Source organism: Channa argus, chromosome 14 (assembly GCF_033026475.1).
Source record: "Channa argus isolate prfri chromosome 14, Channa argus male v1.0, whole genome shotgun sequence".
Lineage (NCBI taxonomy): Eukaryota > Metazoa > Chordata > Actinopteri > Anabantiformes > Channidae > Channa > Channa argus.
In genome coordinates, this window is record NC_090210.1 from 22,025,343 (window position 1) to 22,052,038 (window position 26,696).

Sequence of the window (26,696 nt, forward strand, 5' to 3'; positions counted from 1 at the left end):
TCCCTGGACGGAGGAGGGGACGTCAAATCCTGCACTCGCAGTAGAACAAAATTGAGTTACCGGGAGCATTTTATTAAGTTACCACAGCGTAAAGTTACACTGATGAATGCAGACATGTGAGTGCACATGAGGCCCAAAAATAAGTTTGCTGTAATTAATACCTTCATTATGTCAACACACATCATGAAAGTAAATTCCCAATTAGAAAGTGTGTTAAAACCAGTAAAATAGTATTTTTAGGTTCAACACACACACACACACACACACACACACACACACAGAGTTTATCCTTCTGCTGTTAATGATGTCACCAGGATATTTTAATAGTTAACCTGAATCTACATAAACCCAACTTGCCTCTGGACTGAACTACATGTACAGTTGGCGCTTTGTTACGTTAACTTGTGCTTTGATTCTTCTGTGCGTCAGCAGACTTTTAACCACCTACATACTCGAGATAGAAAACAACCTTCTTCTTCCCCCCTCACAAAATTACATGTTGTGTATCATGAATCGCAGGCTTGTGCACACGCTCTCTGTTTAGGGTAGAATGATGTGATGTAGTACACACTGAGCTGGGCGAGGTATGTAACATTTAATTTAAGGGTATTAAGGTCTGGAAATTCAATGAGGGGAGCTCATGTAGTAAAGGCAGCAGGTTTTTTTTTTTTTTTTATGACCGAGGATGTGAATTCATATAGAACAAGCTCCTGCCTCGCATGTCCTTTACTGTAGAGGATCCAAGTTTCTTTTTCCACGTTGAGGCTTCCAAAATCGATGCAGTATGACTTTAGTTCTGCATTGTTTCACCCTCGAGCACCGAACACATTTGTGCGTCCCCCCTGTGACTCTACCAGAGCTGGAACCGTTTCCCCTTTTTAAAGCAGAAAAACCAAAATGTATGTCAGTCTCGGGACATTTTCCAAACGGAGTCTGAGAATGTGGACGTCGACCTCAAGGGGATTAAAGACGAGCTTGGTTTCAACAGATAAGAGCTGCTTTGAAGGGGTCTGATGTTAGAATATTAAAGTGAGTTACATTCCAAAGGAAATTGGGTTACACACGTCCACAATCAGTGAAATTTAATAACGGCTACAAACATGTTCAAAAAGGAAAGTTAAAGTACAGTTACTTCACTTATTCAAGTGGACATGTAACAGTGCTAGTTGTATGTGAATGTTACATGATAAATGCACGTTGTACACTTGACTTCAGCCTGACACACTTCTTTTATAGCCGGTGTGGTACAAACATGGCAGCTGCTGGTGGGGAAACAGACTTTTTACTGCAGCCGACTCGAAATGTCGCAGTTCGGACGCCGTGAACCATAAACTCGACCGCAGGTATCCACAGCAGGACCGTACTCAGCCCCTTTTGTCAGGCATGATGCCAGGTTTACTTTAATTCATGTGCTGCCAGTTTACACTTCAGCTCAACTATCATTAGAGAATGTGTGTTTTGGGTTGCGAGTACACATTCGCCTTGGTGCGTTCGTGCATGCTGTGACGTGTGTGGTCTTGGAGCTTTTCCTGTGTTTGTGCATGTGTGACCGCGTTTATCGCGTCTTCTGTGTTTGCGTGTGGTTAATGCATCTGTGTGTGTGTTGGTGTACTCGAGTTTAACTATGTATTGTTTGTTTTTGTGTGTGTGTGTGTGTGTGTGTGTGTGTGTGTGTGTGTGTGTAAGACATTGTGAGGCTTTCCCAGACTCTCCCAAAAATCAATACAGCAACATAACCAGTTCCCACAATCACTGTGTGTGTGTCCAGCCTCTGATGCTCTGCGCGTGTTGATTGGTTCCTCACAGAGACTTTGTGAGCTGCACGCTACCAAAGGTTCAAGGTCAATTTGCACTTGTAGACTTCCTCCCGGCTGTTTCCCAGACAGCAGTTTCCCACTAAACACTGGTGTGTGTGTGCATTGTTTCTGTTGTGTCGTCACGTCTGGACCCTCTGCAGGTTTTGCGAAGGCCCCTCAAGCAATTTGCCTACACGTGTGTTTCCCGAAACAGCTGGAAGGGCTGAATCCCGCCTTCAGCGCGTGGTTTTTGGTGCCGTAAATTTCCTCTGAAGGGTTAAAATTACACACTTGCCATCTGTCCACAGTTATGTCAAAGGCAAAAACAAAAAACAAAAATAAGAAAATGAAACTCTGTGTGCTGTTACAGTGCAAATGTTTTTTGTTTTTTTTTAAATGAACAATTTGTCCATCCTCACCTGCGCTTTAATTTTGAAATCTGCCTTCTTGTTCTTCATTGGCTGGTCGAGAGCCAGACACATTCAAAACCACACAAATGCTAATCACGTGAGGTGAGACGGTTAGTCGCTTTAGCCGTGCTCATAAAAGAGTTGATTATTAATCCGCCCAGTCACTTCTTATCTCCCAAAGGCAAAACAAAAGGCCTGATATTGCCGTCTGCTACACACTGCACTGCTAGAGTCTCTGCTCGCCACCATTTGTAAATGTGGTGCTGCAGGTTCAGTACATGAACTGCAGTGGAGACGGAATCATTTCACTTTGATGGCTGTGATTTTTGTTTTTGTTTTTTTGTTTTTTTTGAAGAGCTTTCCAGGGCTCAAAGGTCATGGCACAAAGGGAAACACCTCCACTCAAACAGTTAAGATCAAAAATCCAGGTGCAGAAGTCTTTTAGCTTCTTTTCAAGCCTAAGACAAATGGTCCATGACGCGCCACCGATCGGATCTGTTGGCCACCTTTGTTCCTCTTGAAAGCATCGTGCAGCACTTTCAGCTTCTTGTCTTTTTTTTAACCATGATTAACAGGACCAAAGCGGCTTTTTTTCTCTCTCTCTCTCTCTCTCTCTGCCTAACGTTTGAAGGAGATGGTGTGATGAGCGTGTGGGGCCTGTGCAAACTAGAAACGGGTGATCTGTTCCACTTGGCTAGAGGAGAGTCAACCCTTTTACAGAAAGGGGGGGTTCAAGGACATGATAGGTGTAGATATCGAGTCCATGTTGTGCTTCTTTTTTAATTTTTTAAAACTTTTTTAGGTTGAAACTTAACTGTAGTCACGATGGCGTCCACATGAAATGACATCACATATGCACAAGAAATTGTACCACAACACGATTCCTTGTCCCTGTCTGCTCGCTGCTCTGTCATCTGATTTTCCTGAGGTTTTCCCTCAGCAGCCAGAGACTTTCCGACAGTCACGTACCAGCGTCATCAGTCCCTAAACAGACCTCTATATGATGTCTGCGCTCTCATATATTTCTGGCCCACCGCCCTGCTCGGCCAATCAGAAGAGAGTGAAACAAAGTCCCTATTATTAGAAAAACAAGCAATTTTTGGGATTCTACACTATAGGACCCTTAACACTTTAGAGTGCGTTCGGATCTGCATCAGTTCCAGTGTATTTTATAATTTAAGCTTAAACTTTTCTACTCCACTAACAAACCCAATAAAGACTAGAATTCATTCCAAATATTTAGTCTGCTGCCCTCAGCAGCAGCAGCCGTGACATGTCTGCAGCAAACAGTGCCAGTTGTCAGAGAGAGCAGCAATGCCTCATCTCTCAGAGAACATACTAGCATTTGTGTTGAGTCACTGTTTTAGTGCGTAAAGAAAAAAAAAAAGACTTTCACATTGAAAGCACTGAAAGAGACGATGGCTGTGGTGGAACACAAGACTCTGTTTGTTACGGGGGAGGAAGTGGAATCTGTCGAACGAAGCAGCTGCTCATTCCCGACCCTAATGGCGTATGAACGCTCACAGCACCACAGAACCTTTTTTTTTGCTAAATTCCAGCCCCCGGCTCCCCACAGAGAGAGCATTCGCCGCACATGTCGGGGGCGGGGGGGAATACACGCAGGCATGGGTCACTGCCTCGGTTTTACTTCCAGCGCTTTCAGGGCGGGAGGTTTGTGTTGGTGTTTTGCTTCTGGCTGTGAAGAGGCGTCAGGATTGACACAGGGGCAATTGACACATGTGGCTCACAGGATAGTGCATTTAGTGTGAAAGGACCTAAAAACCAAACTGCGTGCAAAGATTGTAGATTCAAAATCAGCTAGTGCACAAAATCTAACAAAAGCTTTCTAACTCTTAACCTCATTAAACGATGCAGGTAGCGGCTCTGAACAACCAGCTCAGCTTTCATATGGGGGTTTGGAAACCAAAACATCAAGTTATAATCAAATCAAGCCACTTTTTTTTCACTAAATGAAAACATTTTTGATGGCACACGTGTCTGCTTTTGTTTGTAACGACATCAAATTTCGACTTTTTTTTTTTCCTCACTTTCATAATCTAACCTGGTGACATTTGCCGTGCCGTGACATCTCTGGCTCCGCTGGGTGATACCGTTTACTTAGGTCTAATTGGAATGAGATGCTCCGAGGTCTTAACTGGTGCAACAGCTGGGCCCTGATCCACAGCTCCCAGTCTCAGCTGAGACTCTGCAGCTCATGTGTTGACATTAACTCAGCTGAGGCCCCCACTTCTTTGTTGTCACTGTTATGGTAGAAATTCCATCGTACGACTTTCCAACTTTGTTTTTTTTTTTGTGTGTTGACATCTCTGGGTGCAGTACAGATATTCTGTTTGATTCCTAATGCGTCTGAAATTTCATGCTACTATTGTAGTGAAGGTCAAAAATTACTGGGGAATCTCAAACATTCGTTACAGCAGATGCTTCACTGGCCAGTCAGAGGGAATAGAGCTGTTACCAAGTCAAAGCTAATTACATTTAACGAATCACAGATTTGACTCGAGGCTTTACAGACAGGAAGCTGCTGGGATCCACTAGAAGGGTTTGTAACTGCCTCAATGATGGCAGCGAGCCAGGCTGCAGACACGTCCAACTATCACACCCACTTAATGCAGTGATCATCCAGATGTGTGAAGGTGTAAACTTCTCACTCAGACCTAACTTTAAAAAAATAAAAATAAATAAATAAAAAAATATTGTCTGAAAATATGCGCCACTGTCCACGCTCGTTCTACTTTATTCCAAACTCTCCTATTTCACATGCACTTTGCGCTGCTCATTGAACGTGCGTCCCTACAATCTTCCTACCGTTGGCACACTCAATTCCTCAGTGACCTCACTGACTTTAAAGAACCTAAGTCAGCTGCATTATGTAAAAGCAAGACGGTCGATGGCAATCACAGAAGCCATAACTCCGCCCCCGACCCCCACCAACAAAGCAAGTCTCTCATGGAAATAACGTTTTCCAGGGGAAACAAACTTCCCTAGAAAAAAACGAAACTTCCTGTGGAAGGTTTGATAACACATCTTAGTTATATTTAAAAGAACATTTGCTCAGTTATTCATTTTTTGCTGCAGGTTCTTAAACATTTAGTTGCTAAATAACACATTTATTGCTTTGATGGAGCTCTGCGACTTGTGAGGTGCACAATCTTTGATGTTCTGAGTTGAGGCAATGAGTGGGGATGAATGATGGAGAGGAGGTGAAGCAGAAGCTTTCGGCTTATAAGCCTGAGTTTAGAGGCCTGTGTGTGTGTGTGTGTGTGTGTGTGTGTGTGTGTGTGTGGGTGGAGGAGGCGGGAAGGGGAGGGTGGAAGGAGTGGATTAAGGGAGGAGGAAAGGTAGGCACAATAAGATGGGGTGCCAGCGTTGGACACACAGCAGAGAGACGGTGGGCGGCACACACTGCCTGCAAAGAACATGGATACGTGTGTTGGAGGTCTTTGTTGTCAAAGTGTGCCGGAGGGAGGAGGGAGACCCCTTTATGTGAGCATCACATTCCTCTGGTGGTGCACACCAGGAATGTCCATATGGTCCCTGCTGGTAAACAGCACACGCCTCCTCTTTGTGTATGGTACAATGGAACATCTTCCTTTGTCTGGTGCCTTTTTGTAGCATCAACTAGTTAGACATCAGCTACTGACAAGTATTTGTGTCTTTTTTTTTTAGTTCGTATGAATAAAAGCTTTATTAAAAGGGTTTTTTTAGATGCTTTGAAAGTAAGAGAATCAAAGCAACACTGTGTTAGTTCAGCTTTTAACATCTGTAGCCTTCACTAGTCCGCTTTGTTATGAGATTTGATAAAAATAAGAACTATGGATAATGGTGGAGGAAATGAGCAGCAAACATGGTTCAGTCACAAATCAAAAGATCAGTGACTTGTCTCGTCAGGATGTTCCGCATGTTGATTTGGCACGAGTTTTTACCCCGGATGCCCTTCCTGCCACAACCCTCCCGTTCTTATCCAGGCTTGGGTCCCACACCAAGGTGGGCTTCAGTGGCTGAGCGTGGCCACACCTGGTCCGGCCTTCTGCATCCTACCCCAATGCTCTACCACAGATTCGCCAGGCCACCACCTTTTTGTGCCACATAATCCCTTTAATTCAGGTTTCAGACCTTTGCTGCATCTCGTGTTTCCTCTTTTCTCAGCATCTTTGTCAATAAAAAGGCCAAATTTGAAGAAACGAAAAGCCAGAATCTCAGGGACGAGCTCAGATTTCCAGTCAGGCGTAAAAAAAGTAAAAAAAGCTACATCTCTGTCTGTCTTTGTGTGACTACACCGGGATCAAACAACGAGGTCCTTTCTGCTGCGTGTTAGATTTATCTCTCCCCAGGATATTCCAGGACCTTTTCAAACATGTGCTTTTTCTCTTTAGACACAACAGCCGAGGGTTTAGTTGAACACACAGCTGGCCTCTGATCTCCTGCTGACACTGCAGACCTGAGCTTCACCCTGTCTGTGCGTCTCTTTGTGTTTTGCTCCACATCCATTTATGCGCCAGCGTTTGTTCCCCGGCCAGGTGGCCCCCTCTCTGCCACACCAGGACAGATGACCCCGTCCGAGCGAAGGGTTTGTGGGTCAAAGGTTGTTCATACACCCGGTTCAGAAGGAGGAGGAGCTTTGGTGGATGCAGCTCATGAACTTGCTGCATTTGTTTTTGACATTAGCATTAGCCTGTCACGTTAATGAACATGTGGCTATGCGATTAAGAGGGAAACCACTCCGAGGGCCCCTCGGTTCTGTTGGCATATCGCGGATTTTGACGTTTAGTCTGGATTTTCCTCGCGTTTGTCATACGCCTTTCAAATAGCATACAATAATCTTTTCTTTGTAAAGGGAAGATGACTGATGATGAAGTACCACTTTAAATCTTTTAGTAGAACAAACAAACATAAAAGTACTCAACTAAGAAAACAAGGTATTTAAACAATACTAAGTATTGTAAATATGGCATTAATAAAAATATAAGGGTCAAAGGTCACAGTTGGTAAAGGTGGAGCTGATTTACACCACTTCATGTGCTGACAGGTGGTTAACCCATAATGATACATCAACATTTATTACCTTATAACATTTTTGTGAGGACAGTGAACTAGAACAGCCCCCCCTATTCCCCCCACCCCCACACTGTCATATAGTGCTGAGAAGAGACGCAGGACAGAAACATGCTAACAACAGTTTGCTGCTGCGCCTGTATCTTTCCGTTTTTTCCAGTCCTTTTTCAAATGTGCTACGTTATCATAAATATAAGTATCATATTTTTATTTGTTTTACGTTCTCAACCAGTGTGGATGATTTCTGACCTGCAAGTCACCAGAATCAGTACTTGGAAAAGGCTTTGATCTGCCCTGCTTTGACTAATTTCAAACTATTTTCAAACGATCAGTTAACTAAAGTCCTTTCTTTGTGTCTCTGCAGGGTGACCGAGTGTGGTTATGGGAGGACGAGCAGTACCTTCCCAGCACCGTGTCCTCTTGCTCTGGAGGTGTTGTGGTCTTTGCCACAGACTACGGCCAGGTGAGAACCTCAAGAGGTCATTTCCTCTGTTGTTACGTCTGTGCATCTTGGCTAACGATTGAATCTGACGAGCCCCGTCTCTCGTCTTTCAGTCATTTTCAATCTTACAAACCCTCTGAATTCAAGAACTGAACTGAATTAAGGAACTAGTCTAGTTTTAGGTCCCGGCTTCTTGTGAAGTGACCAAACTCTGCACGCTCAGCAAACTCACTCCCAACATTCAAAAAGCTGCTGAAAACACTCTTCCGCACCTTCATATGCACTTAAATATATATATTTTTTAAAACGTACGTGCACTGGCATCTCATAAAATGTAAACACTTTTCTGATAGGACTTTGCTTTGAGGTTTTCTTGATGTAGGTTTTTTCTGCCTTGTACCTCACTTGTAAGTCGCTTTGGATAAAGATAAAAATGACTACATTTAGATGGAAATGCACTAGAGGCACTTTTAGCACCACAAATTAGCTCCTTTTTGTGTAAATGTCCATGACAGCAAATGCTTTAAGGCTTCCACTCATAGTTTGGGATTAGCTCTAAATGCCATACGGTTCTGCATGTTCTCCTTTATCTACGTGTTGTCAAAATAGCAGATATTGAGGAGGTGAAGGACATATGGAACAGGGGTCACAGTGGGCTTGTGTATGCTTTGGGCTGCTCATTAACATGACCGCAAACCATCAGTGGGTTTTTGAGCTTATGTTTAGCACAAAACACAGGATTGTGGGTAGTTGTGTTTTTTCCTCTGTTATGTGTTAAACTCCACACGTTTGCATTGACTGTAAAGTGTCATGAAGGCCCCTCTACAAGTGTGTATCACCACCTCGGGCATCTTGTGCTTTTAAGGCCTTCCTTTGACTCCCAATTCTGAAAGAGATCACATTGAGGACGACATAGCTACTGGTGTCAGCACACACACATCCCTGGATGTTTATGATGTATATGGTGCTTGTCAAACCCCTTGGATGGCTGATAACGGTGTTGAGTAACGCCGTGTGGCGTTGAGGAAGGTTATTTAAGGTTAAGCAGCTTTTGAAGTTTGTCAGAGTGTAAATTCTGTCACTGGGGGTGGTACATGCCGCCAGTCAGACCAACAGGGTGAAAGCAGCGAATATTACTTGGCATTTTTTCTTGGAAACAAATGTGCCTGCTATCGGAGGCTTTAACCACAGAGAATATCTAAAGAGTGTTGGATCGTTTCGATGATTTATACACAGGTCCTCTGATTTCGCTCGCTCGATCAGCAGCAACAGGAGTGAAAAGATGCGAGACAACAAAAAAAGCCACAAAATAAAAAAAAGGCAAAAACGAATACAAAACCCAAATGTGAAATGACCTCGACCAGGCTTGAAATGACCCATAATAAAGGGCGAGGAGCTTTTTTTTTTTTTTTTTTCATAATCTGTCCATTGGTTGGCCCCTTTCTTTCTGTGAGGCTGCCATTCAAACACATGCGACTACAAATTGGCTCACCACTATGTAGACCCCCAGCCACCAAGGTGGGTCACGACTCTGCAGAATTCACAGTCCGTATTGCGGCTGGTGAAACGTGAGCGTTTAGACCTCGGCTGACAACTTTTCTCCCGTTTCACCGAAATCTTGAACATCAGGCCGACAAACAAAACAAACAAACCAAAAAAAAGTGTCTGCAAACTCCGGGGGGATTTTCTCCCCACCTGCTTCAACAAAGAGAGCAGCGGAGGGTCCGTACCACAGGAAGGCGCTTAGGGATTTAGGGTCATGTTGAGCCGACATATTGTCCAGAAGATTAAAGCAAAATCATCTCCTGGTTCCTACTCGCTCACTGTTAGAGCCACCAGCCCACAGCTGCCAGGCGTTGGCGGCTGCTGCCGCTGCGTGGAGCTCGTGTAATTCAGGTGAGGTTTGGTGAGAAAATGTGTCGGTGTATGACTTTTCATCTAGTGATTTCAGGAAGTGAAATCTTTAACATTCATGGTTCCCAGAGGGTGAATAATGGTGGTTTTGGTGCGTTATGACTGGTCAGCATTGAACGAATCGACACAGGACTTTGTACAGATGGTCATGCTACCCAGATGTGAGTCTCCCTTGGCCTTTTTTTTAGCACCACCACAAGGTTGATATCTTTGTTTTCAATAATGTCTCAGCAGTTATTAAGTTATTAAGGACACAAAGGTCAGTTTGTCTCCCTTAATAACTGTTTCCCCCTTTATCCCGTCTTCACTTTTGTCTTTTTGTCTTTCAGTTTTTCTCCTCCCTATATCCTTTAAATAGTCGTGATCTCTTCTGTCATTTCTGTCCTTCAGTTTTTATTTCACGGTTTTGTCGTTTTTATTCCTGTTTTTGTTTCCTTCTTTTAAAAACCTAAACCTAATTTCTCTTGTTTCTTTATTTTCATTGGCTCTCACTTTTATCTCTTCATCCTAACTTCTTTGTTTGTTACTCTACTAATATTCTTCTTTTGTCCATCCCTGTCTAATGCTTTCCTATGTGTCTGCTCTTTCAGTTTACTGTAAATAAAAGCATTATTGATCACGTGTTGGGAGGCTGGGAAACACAATGGCAGCATGAGACTGAGGCTAAATCTGTTTAGGAGCTTTAACTGTATTAGAAATAACACTTTTACTCCACACTAAGCGTGTCAGATGGATGCAGCTTACTCCATTTGCCCTTGAACAGAAAGGTGTGTGTGTGTGTGTGTGGTCTTAGTTTGAGTTTTCATGTGCAGCTTAATGCTGTAATTTTTTTTTTCATTTATTTGTGACTGTAGTCTTTGTTGTGTCTGTGTCAGCATCCAGAAAAATAAGTGTATTTGTAGTTTCTGTGTATGTGTGTGTCTGCTACCAGTCACTCTTTGTGAGGAAAGACACTGCTGACTAATCACTGAAGCCCCCTGTTATAGACCCGACCCATGTATCTGTGTGTCTGTTTGTTTGTATATGATTTAAATGCATGTATGTCGTTTTTGTTTTTCACATTAAAAATAGTTCTAATCGGCCGTTTCAAACTGAGCATGTGTGTAACCAAAGGCTGCAGACAAAGACATGAAGCTGAGTAAAAGAATGAAGCAAAGTGGAGCTTGTTAGCACGGCGATGCCGCCTGTCTGTCTGACGTCTGACACCAAGTGCCTCAAAGTCTAAATAAGTCACTTTCCCAGCGGATTTGTTTTAAAATTCAGACTGTTGTGGATCAGCTGGCTTTTTCTCCCCCGTTTCTCTTTTCTCTCCCCCCCCGTCTCTCTGCTGCAACACAAACACGCAGATTTCCTGGAACCAGGTTTCTCAAGTGCATGTAAACACGCATGAGTGTATGTATATTTGTTTCTTGTTTCTTTCTAATTGATTACATGATTATGATTTGCCCATCTGATCATATCCTTAATTGACATTTAGTAAAGTTTCACAGCAACCTGTGAAAATGGCCGAGTGATGGCTGTGACTCCAAACTGTTCTGTTCAAAGAATTGAAGCTTACAAACGTAATAGAACTGTCACCAGAGCTTCCAGGTTCGTTCACGTTACTTCGGCAGAACAGACTGTGGTTTACCTGGCTACAGTAACAGTAAGCCACCAGTCTTGGGTAAGACTCTCCGCTACATTGTCTGTATTTTTTTTTTTTTAACGTGTGTTGTCAGAGGGCACCGGGTTCTTCCCGTCCTGCTCGAGTTTCAGTGTTTCTGACGGTGCAGATCGTCTCCTCCTCCTCATCTGACTGCAGGACAATGAAGCTGGAGATGAATGGGGGTTAAAACAGGCAGCTGCTGCAGCGTTTGATGATGATGGGAAGGGGGGTTGAGGGAAGCTTAAGGCAGGGTGCAGGGTTACCTGTTCAACTCTCTGGCAGACAGCGAGGGGGTGAGGGGCCTCAGTTTTCTTTCCTAACAACACATAATGAAGAGTTTCGCTCCTCTGCCTCTGATAAACTGATCACTGGCACGGAAGGCAGAGTGGTTATTAAATGTTATTGAGGTGATTCGCTACCTGCAGCAATTTTGGTTCTGTTCTTAAAAAGCTGCTCGAAACAATTTCAGTCTGCAGTTCAGGTCCTTTTCATCTTCTCATGTTCTCATAGACATGATTTATAGGAGGAAGGTTAAAGGTTTTATATGTTTAAAAGTTGGACAAAGGAATGGACTCTGGAAGAGATTTGGACCATGTGTTAGCTGAGCAGGGAAACTAGAGGTAACTACAATTACAACAGAGTGAAGAAGCGACCTGATGTAAAGCCAGAAAAGAAATCTACAAACAGTAGAGAGGAAATCAACATCTACAGACTTTTGAGAGGCTCCACCTGCTGCCTTTACTGCACAGTGCATTAAAGTGAAGTTGTTGGATCCCTAACCATCACGTGATCCTTTTGGCATGAAAACCACCCATGTACTAATATTTCAACATGAGGACACAGAAGTAGTGTCATCAAAAACAATCCCTTCTAAGTTTCCCTGGTAACAGTTTTCTAATTGCCTGTAAACGTAAATGCACTTTCCTCATCCGCATGCGAACAACAGACATTATCCCGACTGATCCGGGAACAGACCCCGTTGATCCGGGGGCGCAGCAGCTTCTCAGCCACCTCCTCTGCAGTGAAGCTGTCTAATGGCTTTGTTTCACAGAGATTTACTCTTGTTAGCATCTGTCGCTCGGCTTAGCGACTGGAGCCTTCGGCTTTGTTTTCGAGGTGTTGACCCTCCTCATCTCTACAGAGACAACTGGGCCAATTAGAAATGTAATCAGGTCAAAGCTAAAGGACAACCTGTTGTCCACTGAAGCCTGCCCGCATGATGTGTTTAATGCTGTGACAACCGTCCATAAAAAGAATAAAGGGGATGAGGGTCTCTGTTTGGGCATCTTGGTTGTAACAAAGGGAACTTGGCTGCGATTTTTAAATGGGACGGTTGTGCTAATCAACGATTTTTGCATCCCATGCGTCCGTGACTTTAGTGCATTAAAGCTGTTTGGTGCTTCAAGTGAGAGTCGAGTTTTTTACAGAAAAAAAGGCCCCCGTCACTTTACTCCCACTGAAACCAGTCATTTTGTTTTATTGAGCAGCGATCAAGTAAGACGTGTTAACTCACGAGCTTCACAGTCGCTGGTAAGAAGACTTTGTAACCTGCGGACAGAGCTGTGATGGCTGTTTCCTTTATGCTAAACAACACCAATCACTAGCTATGGCTTCACAACTTGAGCACAGGCATGAGAGTGAATAAAAGTATCTAGCAAAATGTCTTTTCCTTGTGCTAAATGTTAAGGTAAAATCATTTCCTCTTGGCAATGGAACATTTAAATGACCTGCAACTAGTAGAAATGTTTCATTTGAAAATAAAATGTATGAATTAAATGTCTAAGCCTAACATAATATAAACCATTTGCTAACACAAATATTCCTTTATCATCAGAAATAAGAAAACTCATCATGTGATAAATTAACTAAAAATTAATTTTAAATTCAGATGAAGCCACATTTGTAAAAGCTGATTGTGCATTAGATCTTTACATTTCAAAATAAGGGGCTCTAACTTATGCACATTTATATAAGTATAAGGTTTTTTTTTGACTGACCTCTGCAGGACTAAACGCACACGTCTGCCTGTTGTAACCCTTGTTTACATTAGGACAAGTCAGGAATCTTCTTGTAACTGTGACTGTAAATCTGTGTTACAGTAGCAGAGTTTGTACCAAGGCCACTATAAGAAGACAGCTTCTTCGAGCACTGCTGTAATGACGGACAGGAGCCATAAACGTTTTATTTTTTCAGAACACGCTTGTTGTGAACGCAGCACTGACAGTGGCTCTTAAAAAAAGATGCTTCTTTTCTTCATTTCCCTGAAGCGTCAGTGAAGCAGGAATGTGTGAAATGAGGGCTAGCTGGGATTGTGTGTGTGTGTGTGTGTGTGTGTCACAGTGATCGTATGCGATTGATTCCTCGGACAGAGCTGGGCTTTCTTCAGGAATAGTTGCCCCAAGTTACTCGGTCACATCGGGTCACTCACCAACCCAGTGTGTGAGTGTGTGTGTGAGAGAGAGAGATTTTGAGATGACTAGCCGATTTTCTTACTGTTGTACTTTTATTCATGTTTAGAGTCACAGTCTCTGCAGTGTCTTCATTGTAGGCTGCAGACATCCTGCTGTATTTCTGTATTTACTCCAAATGAATCTGAAAGCAGGAGGGTTTTATATCCATTAGACACGTTTCACGAGTCATGATGCTGTTGTTGATGCTGATGTTAAGGTTGTGACTAACGCGTGATATTTAGTCTAAAGTTTGACTCCCCCGTTGCTGCCTTCACTGGCTTGAAGGCTAAATGCACTGTAAAGAAAGGATTTGCTTCAAAATACTTCAGCGTGGATGAGAAATTGAAACAATGCTGCTTTTAACTTTTTTTTAGTTTCCTCACACTTTATTTACTGAATTCAAACTAATCTCAAATTTTCATCTTAGAACATAGGTTCCTCACATCACCCTCATGACCCGATGCCTGTTTGTCCCACAGAAGAACACGAATGAGTCCTAACACCCAGAAGTCACCGAGCATAAATCCCTTTGGATTTTTTTGTGAGGAAACCGAGCAGATGCTGACCTCCAGGTTGGCCAACACAAGTATATCATCCCTACAGCGCTTTACGAGACATATCGCAGTAAAAACATCGGAGGACAAAGTCGTCTTTGATTCGGTTATCACTGGTTTTGACTTGTTTATCACTGCAGGACAAATTATACACAGAGGCTTCACCCTTGTCCTCTGTCACAGATAATAAGCAGCCCATCACACAGCTCCACCAGCACAGGGTCAAATTTATCTCAGCTATCTGCCACATGTCACCTCTTTGAAGAGCGAGCTGAAATACGAGCCGTAAGAGAAAACTTAGGGAAACGTCATCCCCGCAGGACACAGTTAATGGTAGCAACACACACAACCATTCACAGGAGACGAATGGACGTACTTTTACCCTTTAAAACTCCACTTTCAGTGGTTTTTAGTATCTTTCCAATACTTTCTACTTTTCCTCCAGCACGTTTAAACTTGTCACAACACATTTAGTTTAGTAAATGTATTGAATCTGGTGATGCGTTTGAGATCTTTCAAATGACATCAGTTACAGAAAAGTAAAAAAAATAACAGATTCTGACTTTATATCCAACATGACGTTGGTGTAATTGTAACTGTAACTGGAAATTTGACATTAAGGGAGATGTAGAAGTTTAAAACTGTCCAACTTAATCACATCTCTGTCACTTCTTTTCTACTACTGGAAAAGTTTTGACGCTCGTCACTGCTGCTCATTTGATTTTGAACGGTGTGGATGCGCGGCTTGTTTAAACTTGGCAGACAAAGTGTGTCACTTCTTTTTAACTACCAACCTTACCGGTCTTATTGTACCTGCACTCGGTTTCACTCTGGAGCACACGTATCATCCTGAGGCCTGACCCTTTTAAATGTTTGGCCTTAATATCCAGCTGACCTTGCTGGACTGTGTTTTCTCTCAGTCAGCCTCTAACCTCCAGGCCTTCACGAACTCCAGTAACATGAGATAAAATCTTCCAGCGAGGATGTTCCCTGCTGTAGATTATACAGTTTAGGTGTTTGACAGGCTGTTGGCAGCAATAGATCATGTGGCTCAGAGCGTTCGTGCGCGGCAGTAAATTTTCCTTGAAGCTGTTGGAGGATGAAAAAAAACGCTAAACTTCTGCTTCTGCTGATGTTTGTTCTATTAGCACTGAATGGAATAAAAGTTTTCTGATACATTTCTGTCTTCATCTGGGCTCTTTTCTCAGATGTTTTCTATTATATATCATCACATGGGAATATGTAAGAAATGAATTTCTGGAGTTTAGTAAATTAACGACTGATGCACCATTCTTTTAGTATCGCAGTGTTTCGGGACGTTTGAGTTCTTTTTAATATTCAGGAAAAGCTGCTGCCGTCTGGTCAATGAGCCAAAGAGCAAAAAAAGCTGAGCCTAAAATAAACATATGAAACTTCAAGTAGAGAACTGAGATTCCGATGTCCATGTCTGGCTTTCCAGCCTGTGAGCAAATGGCCCACGACCAGACTTGAAGAGGAAGTTGACATAGACCAAATCTACAGTGTACGAGGCCTTAGTGTTCTGGTGCAATGGCTTTCATGCCGTTTTCAGAATTATTTCCTCTCTGATAATAACACATACTGTATACAGATAAGTGTAGCTCCTTTTTTTTTTAATAGATCATCCAGTATGTTTGAATACATTTGAGTTTTCCAGATCTTTATATTTTTCCCATTTTGTCATCCAGGTGTACACCTACAAGCAGAATGCACTCACCAGGCAGAAGGTGCAGCCCATGCACCACAGCAACATCAAAGGGGTGGAGGACATGGCAACCCTGGAGGACCTTCATGATGGTGCAATTATGCACAACCTTTTTGTGCGCTACCAGCAGAGACACATCTATGTAAGTGGCTTCTAAATACTGAATATGACTAAATTCTTGGATGTTTAGGTTTATCTCGACATACTCACATCCTTCAGGGCCTGTTTTGAGCATTTTGGCCTGACGTGATATTTGATTTTTGCAATTTAGCAGATTTGGAAAGAAAATCCTTTTAAGTATTTAACTTATCATTTAACAGGACGAGTTAAAAGAGTTGTTGCCTTTAAAAGGTGATTGTCTTCAAAGGCATAAGTAGATGTGATGCTGCACATATTTTCGACATTTTCTTAAGACTAAACGCAAGGTCACCATAGATATCAGACTGGAAAAGTGAAGCCCTGAGCTGACCTCCAACTTCCAGTACAGTCACTCGCTGCTATATTTGACTCCTGGCATCTGACCTGAAGCTGAGTTACAGTAGCAACGCCGCTATCGTATGGTCCATGTTCTCCGTCGGGCTGTTGCTGCCACCGGGTTTCTCGTGATGCTGCTGTTGGCCCTTGGGTCATCTCTGGCGGGGCTTGTGCGTTTTATTTTAATTTAACAGACACGTGCAATTCAAAATTAAAACAAAACGCTCTGAAATGGAGGAGGATTGAAGAATGTTTCAGAAAGTTCACTGTTCCCAAACCAAATGCACTCGAGTATCCTCTGGCTGCCATTGCTCAGCATCTCAGTCACTATAGCTCCAATATGGAGACTGACCCTTTCAAACCTTGTGTTGTTATAACTCACACCTACTTCCAAATCTGAGCACTAATTATTACTGAAGCGGATATTGAACTGTGATAATACACTATATAGGGATTTACAGTATTATAGAAAAATAAAATGTTTGGCAAAAATAATGAGATAAATGAAAATAAGCTTTGAGCTTTGTGACACTTGTGAAGGAAAAGTCCAGAAAACTGCCAAAGGAAAAAAAAAGCCAAAGAAGCTCACTTCTATCTGCAGTATCAGTGCTCACGTGCACAGCCCTGGCATTCAGGGCGCACTTCTTGCAGAATCTTCCACGAATGTCTGAAGTTGCTCAGCATTTACGTAACAACAGATGCAGCCGTCTAGATTCAGATAAGAGCAGGAGATGGATCAGTCTGACAGCTCTTCTCTGCAGAGATGAGAGGGAGGTCATGGCCCTGTGGAATCATCCCAGAAGGCAAAACTGATAAGTCAAAGCATCTTACTGTAGAGTCTTCAACACGAAGATTGTCAAATAAAGTAGGGCTCTTCGTCTTGACTTATTACAAGCAGCTGACAGTGGGGGTTGAGGTTTACAGGTGTGAGATGCGTGTTTAAAGGGATTGAAAGGTGTGTTTGTGGCACTGTGCTAATGATTCTGGACGAATGTAACATTTCTTGTTATTAGTCCTTAATGCTCAGTGTCAGTATGTTTAAAAAATGTGTTTTTATACTTGGATTTGAAGCTTTGATTTCTCTCCTGTTCGGAGAGGGGAGAAAAAAAAGCTCTTTATCCATGAGGCAAACTTTCTGTAAAGGCAAACCAGGCCAATTTCATAAGGCTCTTCTAAAAATTCCCGAAAATGCGGCTTCTCATGGCACATTTGGCAATGCAACTATAATGTATTGTCAAATCTCCCGTGTTAGCATTTTACAGTGTATCGCCGCTGCCCCCGAATACCACTAAGTGGAGCCACGACTGGCTGCCTGGCGCCCTTGATGTTTCTATTTTTAATGGTTTTTGCCAGTTGAGCCATGAGCTACATCATGTCAATATTCCCTTTGGGAGCTGCTGCTCTCTGAAGTTGTTGCTTTCTCTAAATACATGTTTTGCTTGGGTTTTTACCTTTTTTCTTCTTCTTCTTTTTCAGTCACCAAGAATCATTTGTCTCAGATTATTTTCTCTCTTTAATTTTAAACTGTGTCTAAATAAACTACAAAGCTGTAGCAGAGAAAACTCTTAGCCTAAAGTGAAAGTGATGTTGGAGTAGAGCCTGCTTTCAGGGTTTCCATGACTACAGTGTTGGCCAGGCGATGAAAAGCACAGGTGACAAAATCCAAACAACTACAGAGATTTTCAGGCTTTTTGGTTCCAGGTTTTCGGGAGCTGGACAGCGCTGAACGGAGCTCCTTGTCCTTGGCCAAGAAAGTGGGAGGGCGATTAGACTTTGGATTTGTTTGGTTTAACACTCGCTTTAGTCTGACTGGCCATTTGGTGGAAGCTAATGTGTCCTGGCTCAGCTCTGATAGCAGCCGTGTCATTCAAGCGGTGAGACAGAACAGCTCAGAGCATGTTAGCTTCGGAGGAAAATCACCTTGATTCTGTGAATTGGGTTGTAGAAGCCTGCAGCTGTTTCTTCTTTTATATTTTACACTTTATCATAACATGTGATCGTTATGGTTATATTTGTTCCCTCTGTGACGTCTGACATTTGACCCCTAAGAGTCAAAGTCTCACTGCTTCTCTCAGCACATCGATCAGTCAAGCAGAAAAAACCCAGACAAGTTTCTGAGGTTTCCAAAGTCAAATAACAAATTCTACTGGACTAACATCCATACTAATACATACATGAATGAAACAACTCCACAGTATCGTTTACAGTGACTCATATTTTGGGTTTTATGATGTGACAGCAGTTAACCTTTGGTTAGGTTTAGGCAAAGGCACAACTTTCACAAGATTAAGGAAACATTGTGGTATATTATACAAGTCATGGGACCTTTTTTTTTTTTTAATCGTGGTTACAAACATAATTACTTGTTATGGAACAGCCATGTCATGGTTGGCGGGACTCTTTTTGGACACTGAATGTGCAGCTCCACCCAATGAGTAGTTGGGATTCAGGAGGTCTACACGCCAGGTCCTCTGCAACCTAAACCTGCGGACACACATGAAAGCTGTCAAAGAGTGGACAGTTTACGCATGAAGACTGTTTCCACCAATTATCACAAATTTCTAGTCTCTGACAGTCGCAGCACACACCTGTCGACTGAGTAAACTGTGGGCAACACATTGAACAACTGGACGTTGTGGAGAGAGACACACACACCTCACATCCTGTAAAAGTGGGATATTCTTGTGTTTTTGTGCCCAAACAAACTTTTACTTTTACTTTTTAACAATTTGTGCCTAATGGAACAAAAAATGAAGAAAAACACCAAAATCCAGGATGTAATGTTGAGGACAAAAAAAATCTTTAAGAACGAGTGACAGCGACTGGGTCTACAGACAGGACCACAATCTTTACACGGCAAACACTTGACCTTTGACGATCGTCTATGCTGACCGAGCTGGATCGGCACTGACCAGGGCCAACTAGGTCTGAACAGTCGTCATGACTGAATTACATTCATCATCGGCCGTACAGTCGGTAAATGTGTGCCGGGCTTACATTTATACGATTAAACCTCAACGTATCGTTTAACCTCATTTCAACTTTAGGCTTGATTCTGGACAGTCAATTGCATGTGAAATTCAAAAATGTCAAAACTCTTAATTATCCACATTCAGTTGGTTCAGTCAAACCATGAAGAATGGAGCTATTAGCTACTGTAGCCAAGCGAAGCTCAGGAACAGGTCCTTTTATTTTGAAATGCTTTATGCAAAAAAAAATAGAAAGTAATTATTAAACATCAATGATTCTCCCAACACGATCCTGGTCTCATACTCTTTGTTAATCCAACGTTGTCGTCCGTTACATAATGAGAACTAATTCGCAAACAACGCAGTTCTGGAGCTGTTGAGCCCAGGAAGCTGTAAAACTCCCAATGTGCAGGACAAATGCCTCTTAATCACATTCTTGTTTTTTCCTTATGGACAAACAGGGACCCAGCAAACAAGCTTGTGACAAAGGAAGCCTTGTGCTTTCTGCGCGCATTAGCCACAGCAACCTTTGACAAATGCCATGTTGTTACTTTAATCACATGTGAATGTTCCCGTATGGTTGAAATTATCCAATCAATTCATCCCAACCCCCACCCTGACAGGCTATTATTTTATTTTTTTTAAAGAGGAAAAATTAGAGCCGAGGTTTTGGTAAACCAATGGGAGGAGATCTAAACCAGAGCCAACACCAAGCCCCAGGGATCACAAGTTATATTTTAAATGCTGGCTACACAAAAACACCATATTCACTTGTACTATTTTTCTGCAGCGCACTGGGTGTTTTGATCAAAAGCCAAATGCAAAATGCATAAAATATGTAAAAGGTGGTTTAGAAATCACATCAATTAGGCATTAAAAGTATTGTTGCAGAGCTTAGACCTGTAGGGATTTTAATTATTTGGGCGGCAGCGGCTCAGTTGCTAGTGTGGCCGCCTTCCGACCATAGGGTTAGAGGTTCACGCCCCGCTCTTCCCAACCACAGGTCGAAGTGTCCATGGACAAGACACCGAACCCCCAAAAGCCCATTACCATCCCCAGACGTGCATTGTAGGTCCCAAGCCCGGTAGAAATTGGGGAGGGTTGGATCAGGAAGGGCGTCCGGCGTAAAAACTGCCAAATAAACATGTGGACTAACGATCCGCTGTGGGGATCCTGAATTCACTGGATAAGCGGAAAGGACAAAAAAAAAGGAATTTTAATTATTATGAATTAACTTGAAAGCTTTGCTATTATTGAAAGCTTCACCCATTCACACATACACTCGTGGATAACATGTCATGAGTGAGAGAGTCGTTTGTTTAACAATTTTAAAAGATTTTCAAAACTGGTTCACTTACAGCCACCTGAGCCTGTTTCGCACGGGCTTTTATTTTGGCAGGAATCTGTTGGAGGACCAGCAAAGAGAGCCAGAAACTGCAAATTCAGAAGTAGTTTCACAAACAATTCGGGAAGGGCAAAGTAGCATGTGGACCAATAATCTGCTGTGGTGACCCTGAACTTGGCCTATAAGACAAAAAAGAGAAGATGATGTTATATGTTGCAGTGCATCAGCGCATCATGTACAGACCTATTGACCAGCATGTGTTTATTTTGCCTATGAAAAAAGCCTTTTTGTGTGCTTTGGTTGTTGAGTAAAAACTAATCTCAACCCTGTTCCTCACATCACCTGGTCCTCAGGTGGCGCCTACTTTGGGCCAACTGAATGGATAGGCAAGCTTTCATTAAAAGGTAATAGTCTCATGAAACGACTGTAGATAGCTGGTTAACTCGCTCCAGGTTAAACTAATAGCAGGCACCAAGATGGACGACCTCTGTTTAATGAGGTGCGAGGGCACAGGAGTTCACTGGTAAAACTGTCGACCTGTGTCAGGCTTCGGGCCGATTCAGCTGCCTGTACGCAGATGGATGAGATCACTGACTGCAGCCACATAAATCCTCAGATGACCCTCAGTTTTCCTGCCCTTGTAAAAAACTTGCAGGGTTCGAATTCTTTTCCTTTTTTTTTTTACTATACACTTCAGAGGTCTGGACCTTGGGGAACTCGGCATTTTTACGTTGTTGCTCACTGTACATTGTTTCGGTCTTAAATGAAAAGTGTCCATTCCTGCATTCCTGCGCAATGTCTGTCCTGACTTATGACATGAGTGTTTACTCTTGAGTCCTTCCAGAAAGTTCCTTTGGTGTCATGTCCTCTGTGTGTATTTTTCAAGTAGCAAACAGTCAGTGCCCTGAAAGACGTGAATTCATGGAGCACTAAAGTATCTGGTGTATAAGCGCGGTCAGGTTGTTTAGTTTTAGGATCAACGCACACTTTTAAACTTTTGGTCTGAAGAAGCACGAGGAGAAGCACGAGGAGAATGTAATTTCAGATAAAAAGACAAGTATTTGTTGGATGGGCCCTTTTCGATCAAATACTCCTTGAAGCTCTCTCAGGGTAAAAACAGGTAAAGTTACTGCCTTCTTGAAACTGTCCCTGGGTTCCTGGAAAAAAGCCCCCGCGGTTAAAAAGAGCAGAAAAAGGTGAAGTGACAGGCTCGAACATGAAGTGATACGCATCAGAACCACGGGGCCGGGTGTCATAACCTGTCAGGGGCCCTAAAATTCCTGAAAACACTTCAGGAAGAATTTGATAAGGAGAATTAATGGATTAGCATAGTTGCTTAAATTCATCTTTTAACAACAGCCGTTAAAAACTAAGACCTTTGCCTTGTTTTTGCTTGACATTGGTGAAGTAACGGCTTCAGTGCTGCTCAGTATTAACATTACATAGTTATTTGGACCAGTGGCTACACACTGGTGTGTGTGTGTGTGTGTGTGTGTGTGTGTGTGTGGTGTTTTTAGCTTCTGTGATTGTTACCAGCTGTGCTGTGGACTGGTGGTCTCACTCACCTCCTCTGCAGATTCCAGTAGAAACACACACACACACTCTGAAGAATCTGACTTGTTCCATCGTTTATACACATACCAAACTACACATTCTCTCATTTTCATGTTCTTATTTTTAGTCTGACCCCCATCAACATTGTTTTGCTGACACACGCGCACAGACACGCACACACACACAGTCTCTCTGGGGCTTCCAATGTCAACACCTCTTTTCCAAGCAGGGGGTCAGTCAAATCTGGAACTGTTTATTCCAGCAAGCAGTTTGATGTTTCTCCTACAGAACGTTTAGAAAGGCCCTTTGATTGTTGGTTAATTGAAGTAACAGACCTCATTATTAATGCACATTACTTCAAAACTGAATATAAATCAAATCACTTCGTGTAATCACCGGAATGTTTTAGATTACTCGTCGATGGACGTTACATAAATCGCCGTCGACGTGTCGCACAAACCCTACACAGGATGCATCACGGCTCACTGACTTGCTTTTACTCCGTATTGTAACTGTACTGGGAACCGTGTCGAGGTCCAAAGGCCGTAGCCTCTGTTTGAGGAACAGTAACTGGTCGTGTTGGTAAGTGTGTACAAAGAGGCAAAGAATGGATACACACAAATCTTTATACAGTATGAATTTCTCTATATTTAGTAATATAGTAATTTTCTTTTTGAGTAATACGTTGGAAATAAAACTTTGAACGCATGGCTTCGTAGAATGTGACAAACACATCATGGAATGAATAGTTTGGGGGTTTTTTTGCACCACTTTTTTGCAATTCTGGTTTGTTAACTTAATTGAGGAATTAAAATTTCTGCACCCATGTGTTATTAGTTAAATCGTCCTGCAAACAGAAGAACAGATTTGTCTGGAATTCGGTGGACAGATCACTTTGGCTCTCTTGACCAGATTTGGTTTCCTGCTCCAATCTGTGACTGTTTTCAGCTGTCATCACGATGTGGCTTCTGATCGACTGATCTTAACTCAAACCAGCATTTTCAGGGTTACAAATACACTTACTCTGAATTTGAAAGGTTCAGCGTTCAGCGTTTCTTGTTTTGTTCCCTTCAATCTTTTCAGAACCTTCGCTGAATGGAATTAAGATTAGATTTAAAAAACGGGGACCCTTCACAAAATGGGGCATGTAATTGTAACCTCCAACACAAATAGCACAGGGCATTTATGCCAATTTCCCCACTTGGCCTTGTTTATAATTGAGTAGTGGATGGAAAACTGAAGATGTTTAATGATGGAGAGCTTGACATAGAAATTGCATTATTGATCACATTTGTATATCAATGTTAAAGGAAATGTGACACAATAGCTGATCTGTTGCTGTAGCTTCGGGACTATATAACAACTTTGACAAGGGTTGTTGTGATTGGATGCCAAGTATTACAAATGTGCAGGAATGTTTCTTGGTGACAGTTTAACTCGGACACTGCTGCAGATTCGCTCCTTGATCCCCTCGTCCTTACATTTCCTCCCGTCAGTCAGACAGATTGGCAGACGCTTTACTCCCGATTCTTCTTTTGTTTCTTCATCTGGTTTTCGTTTTCCCCTCATGCATTTATCTGGCTCTGGCTCAGGCTCAGGGAGGTTTTTCCTTTTGGACAAGTCGAACTGCCAGAATGCCTCTCTAAGCTCTACAGTTACACCATCAGCAGTGACTGACGCCTCTCTGTAAACAGAAATCCGCTTTTGCTTCAATAACCGTGATCTTTTATTTAGCGAAAGATTCCCTCATCTGTCTTTGTCGCCGGCTGTGCATTTAAGAAAAGTGACTTTAACTTTAAACTTGCTCTAATTTACAGACGACATCTGTCAGCTTGGTTCCAGTCAGAATGTCGTCATACCAGATTTTTACAGGACGTCCACAGAAAGTTACCACTTCCCCATCTGTGTGCACAGTACATCTCAATCTGTTAGGCTTCGATTAAAACATGGTGAAACACATTTCTATCACAGCTACTACTGCCTGACAAGAGCAGCGTTGCACAACAGGAGCACTCTGCATAGTTTGGCAGCATGATGATTTCATCAGAACATACTGGATTACACGGGTGGACACGGGAGAAGTTTTATCAGTGCAACTTGGCCCAATGCATCAGTGGTTTTACAATTTTGGTTTTCTTTTGATCACTTCAATTATTGATGAGTAACCTGAAAATCTTTTATAAATCGCTTACTGATGCGAAGATGTGAAATGATGAAGATCAGTTGACCTGGGTTCATTTGGCGCATCAGCTTCAGTTGTGCACGTCCTCAGAAATAATCACTATATGCACACGGGATGCACTTTCGCACATGACTGGTTGAGCAGTATCTGACAGGCAGCTATGAGTAACAGTTAGACAAACACCTTTTAGAAAAACTTGTTGAGCAACTACCTGCATCTACCACCAATTCCGCCTTTGGCGTTTTGTCTGCGGTCATCTCTACATTTTTTTGATTATTGCTGTGGCTTCTGTTTATCTTGTGCAAAAGCAAACAGTTACAAGAAACGGATTCAGTTCTCTGTCAGGGATGATTAGGCCCTGGTCTGCCCTCCAGTGGGTAACTTGTGGGTAACAGAGCAGACATGCAAAGAGTACACAAGATAGCATGTTAACAATGGCACCAATGATGTAGCTGCTGTGAAATTGTGCACTGGTTAAAAAGCAATTCCGCCCGAGCTTCACGCATTTAGTGAGACATTAACATTAACGTAAAGACTTTCAAAAGTCCATGCTGATAGAAGCCCGTTAAGACTGCACGTCCCCCGTCACAGCTGCCACCGGTTAAATACCCCACAAACAAACAATGTCAATGTGAGCATTAGCTTTATGGCGTCGCCTCTGTGATATAGCTGACACACACGGAAGACCAGTGGTTAATGGCATCAGCCAATAGGGGCCATTCTGATGAGAGTCGCAGCCAACTATCTGTCAGTGTCGGTGCTGCCGTGGAAACTGTTTCCTGAAACTGTTTGAGTCCAAATGGTTATAAATGATTGAGTTAAGGGGCAGGCATGACTATACCTAAAGGCTTTTTTTTTTTCTTTCTTTTTAAACTCTGGGCAACACTCACACAGTGTTGTGTGAAGCTCTCCCCCCTCCCGACTGGTAGAGTGAACGTGGCTTTCCTCACATGTTTTTCTTGGGAAGCAGGTCTGAAATTATTTCATGATTTTTGTACCTCTTGTTTCTAATGTATTTAATGTTTGGAATTGGGAAGCTACAGCAAGAAGCAACAGCAAGAAGTAAACACGAGAGAAAGAAGGCGACCGTGGCTGTGCATCCACTGCATCACAGTTTCACCACAGTAACTGTCCTTCTACTGAAGTAAAATCATTTCATACTCTTTCCACCTCTGGTTCTTACTCCTACCAATTGCTATATGAGAGCAGTGGAGTGATTTGCTTTTCATCCCGCAGATCTCCAAACGTCTTACAAACTCACAGACCGTCACACAAACAGAATGCAGGTTTTGTAGGGAGGTTGAGAGAGGGCAGGTTGCTGTCACCCAGGGTTTAAGTAAACTGCAGTAAGCTGCTTATCCAATCCAACATCAGCAGTCAGTTTAAACGGGCCAATCCCTGAACACACACAACTCTGTGTGTGTGTGTGTGTGTGTGTGTGTGTGTGTGTGTGTGTGTGTGTGTGTGTGTGTGTGTGTGTGTGTGTGTGTGTGTGTGTGTGTGTGCCAACTCACTGCTGGAGAGAAGAAGCAGTGTGCGGATCAGTCCTGCAGAAAATCCGCACTGATGCAAACTCCTGGCCGTTCATGTGTGCAGAACAGCCCCTTACGCCTGTCACAAGGTGTAAAAGTGTTTCTCAGCGCTCCGCACGCTATAAACAAGAACTCAAGTAGGAATCCCTAATATTACGTGACACCACATAAGCATCGAGAAAGAGGTTTACACGATGAGCTCGGTGATGCACGTGAGCCTCAGAGCCAGAGATCAGTCCGACTGTAAACTGTGTACACCGCTGGCGAAAGACTGACATTTCCGCTTGTATGCTCATAAACAGAGTCCTTCACCTGAGCGAGGAGCAGCCAAGCTTGGTTTACGCTCTGCTCAGTCCGCGTGGTAACGCACGCGGGGATTTATGGTCCGCCGGCAGGAGCGTGTCTTTGTCGTGTAAGCAATGTCACTTTAACTGCCGTTCAAGTTCTCCACTTGTCTTATCTTTGAGCAGCTGCTTATGAGCCTTTGTACCTTGTTGTGTTTCGTCTTCAGGCAGGATGCTGCTGTAAATGAGTTAGTAAAGTTATTCCAGTTTCTTCTAGTTTGTCATTTTGTTCAGTATTTGCATACTTTCATACTGAGGCTGTACTAATATCTGTCTTGCAAATGTTTAG

At 42.8% G+C, this 26,696-nt stretch overlaps 1 protein-coding gene across 2 annotated transcripts in view; it reads left to right on the top strand.

The window, feature by feature from the left end:
* The window catches only part of myo10 (myosin X), a 90,741-nt gene that overhangs the window by 19,781 nt on the left and 44,264 nt on the right, over window positions 1-26,696 (top strand). The window contains exons 2-3 of one of the 2 annotated variants that reach the window (XM_067475691.1): window positions 7,644-7,742; window positions 15,991-16,149. In XM_067475691.1, coding sequence (XP_067331792.1) covers window positions 7,644-7,742; window positions 15,991-16,149 — 258 coding nt within the window. The remainder of the gene's footprint in view (window positions 1-7,643; window positions 7,743-15,990; window positions 16,150-26,696) is intronic. The other variant, XM_067475692.1, reaches the window with a different exon arrangement.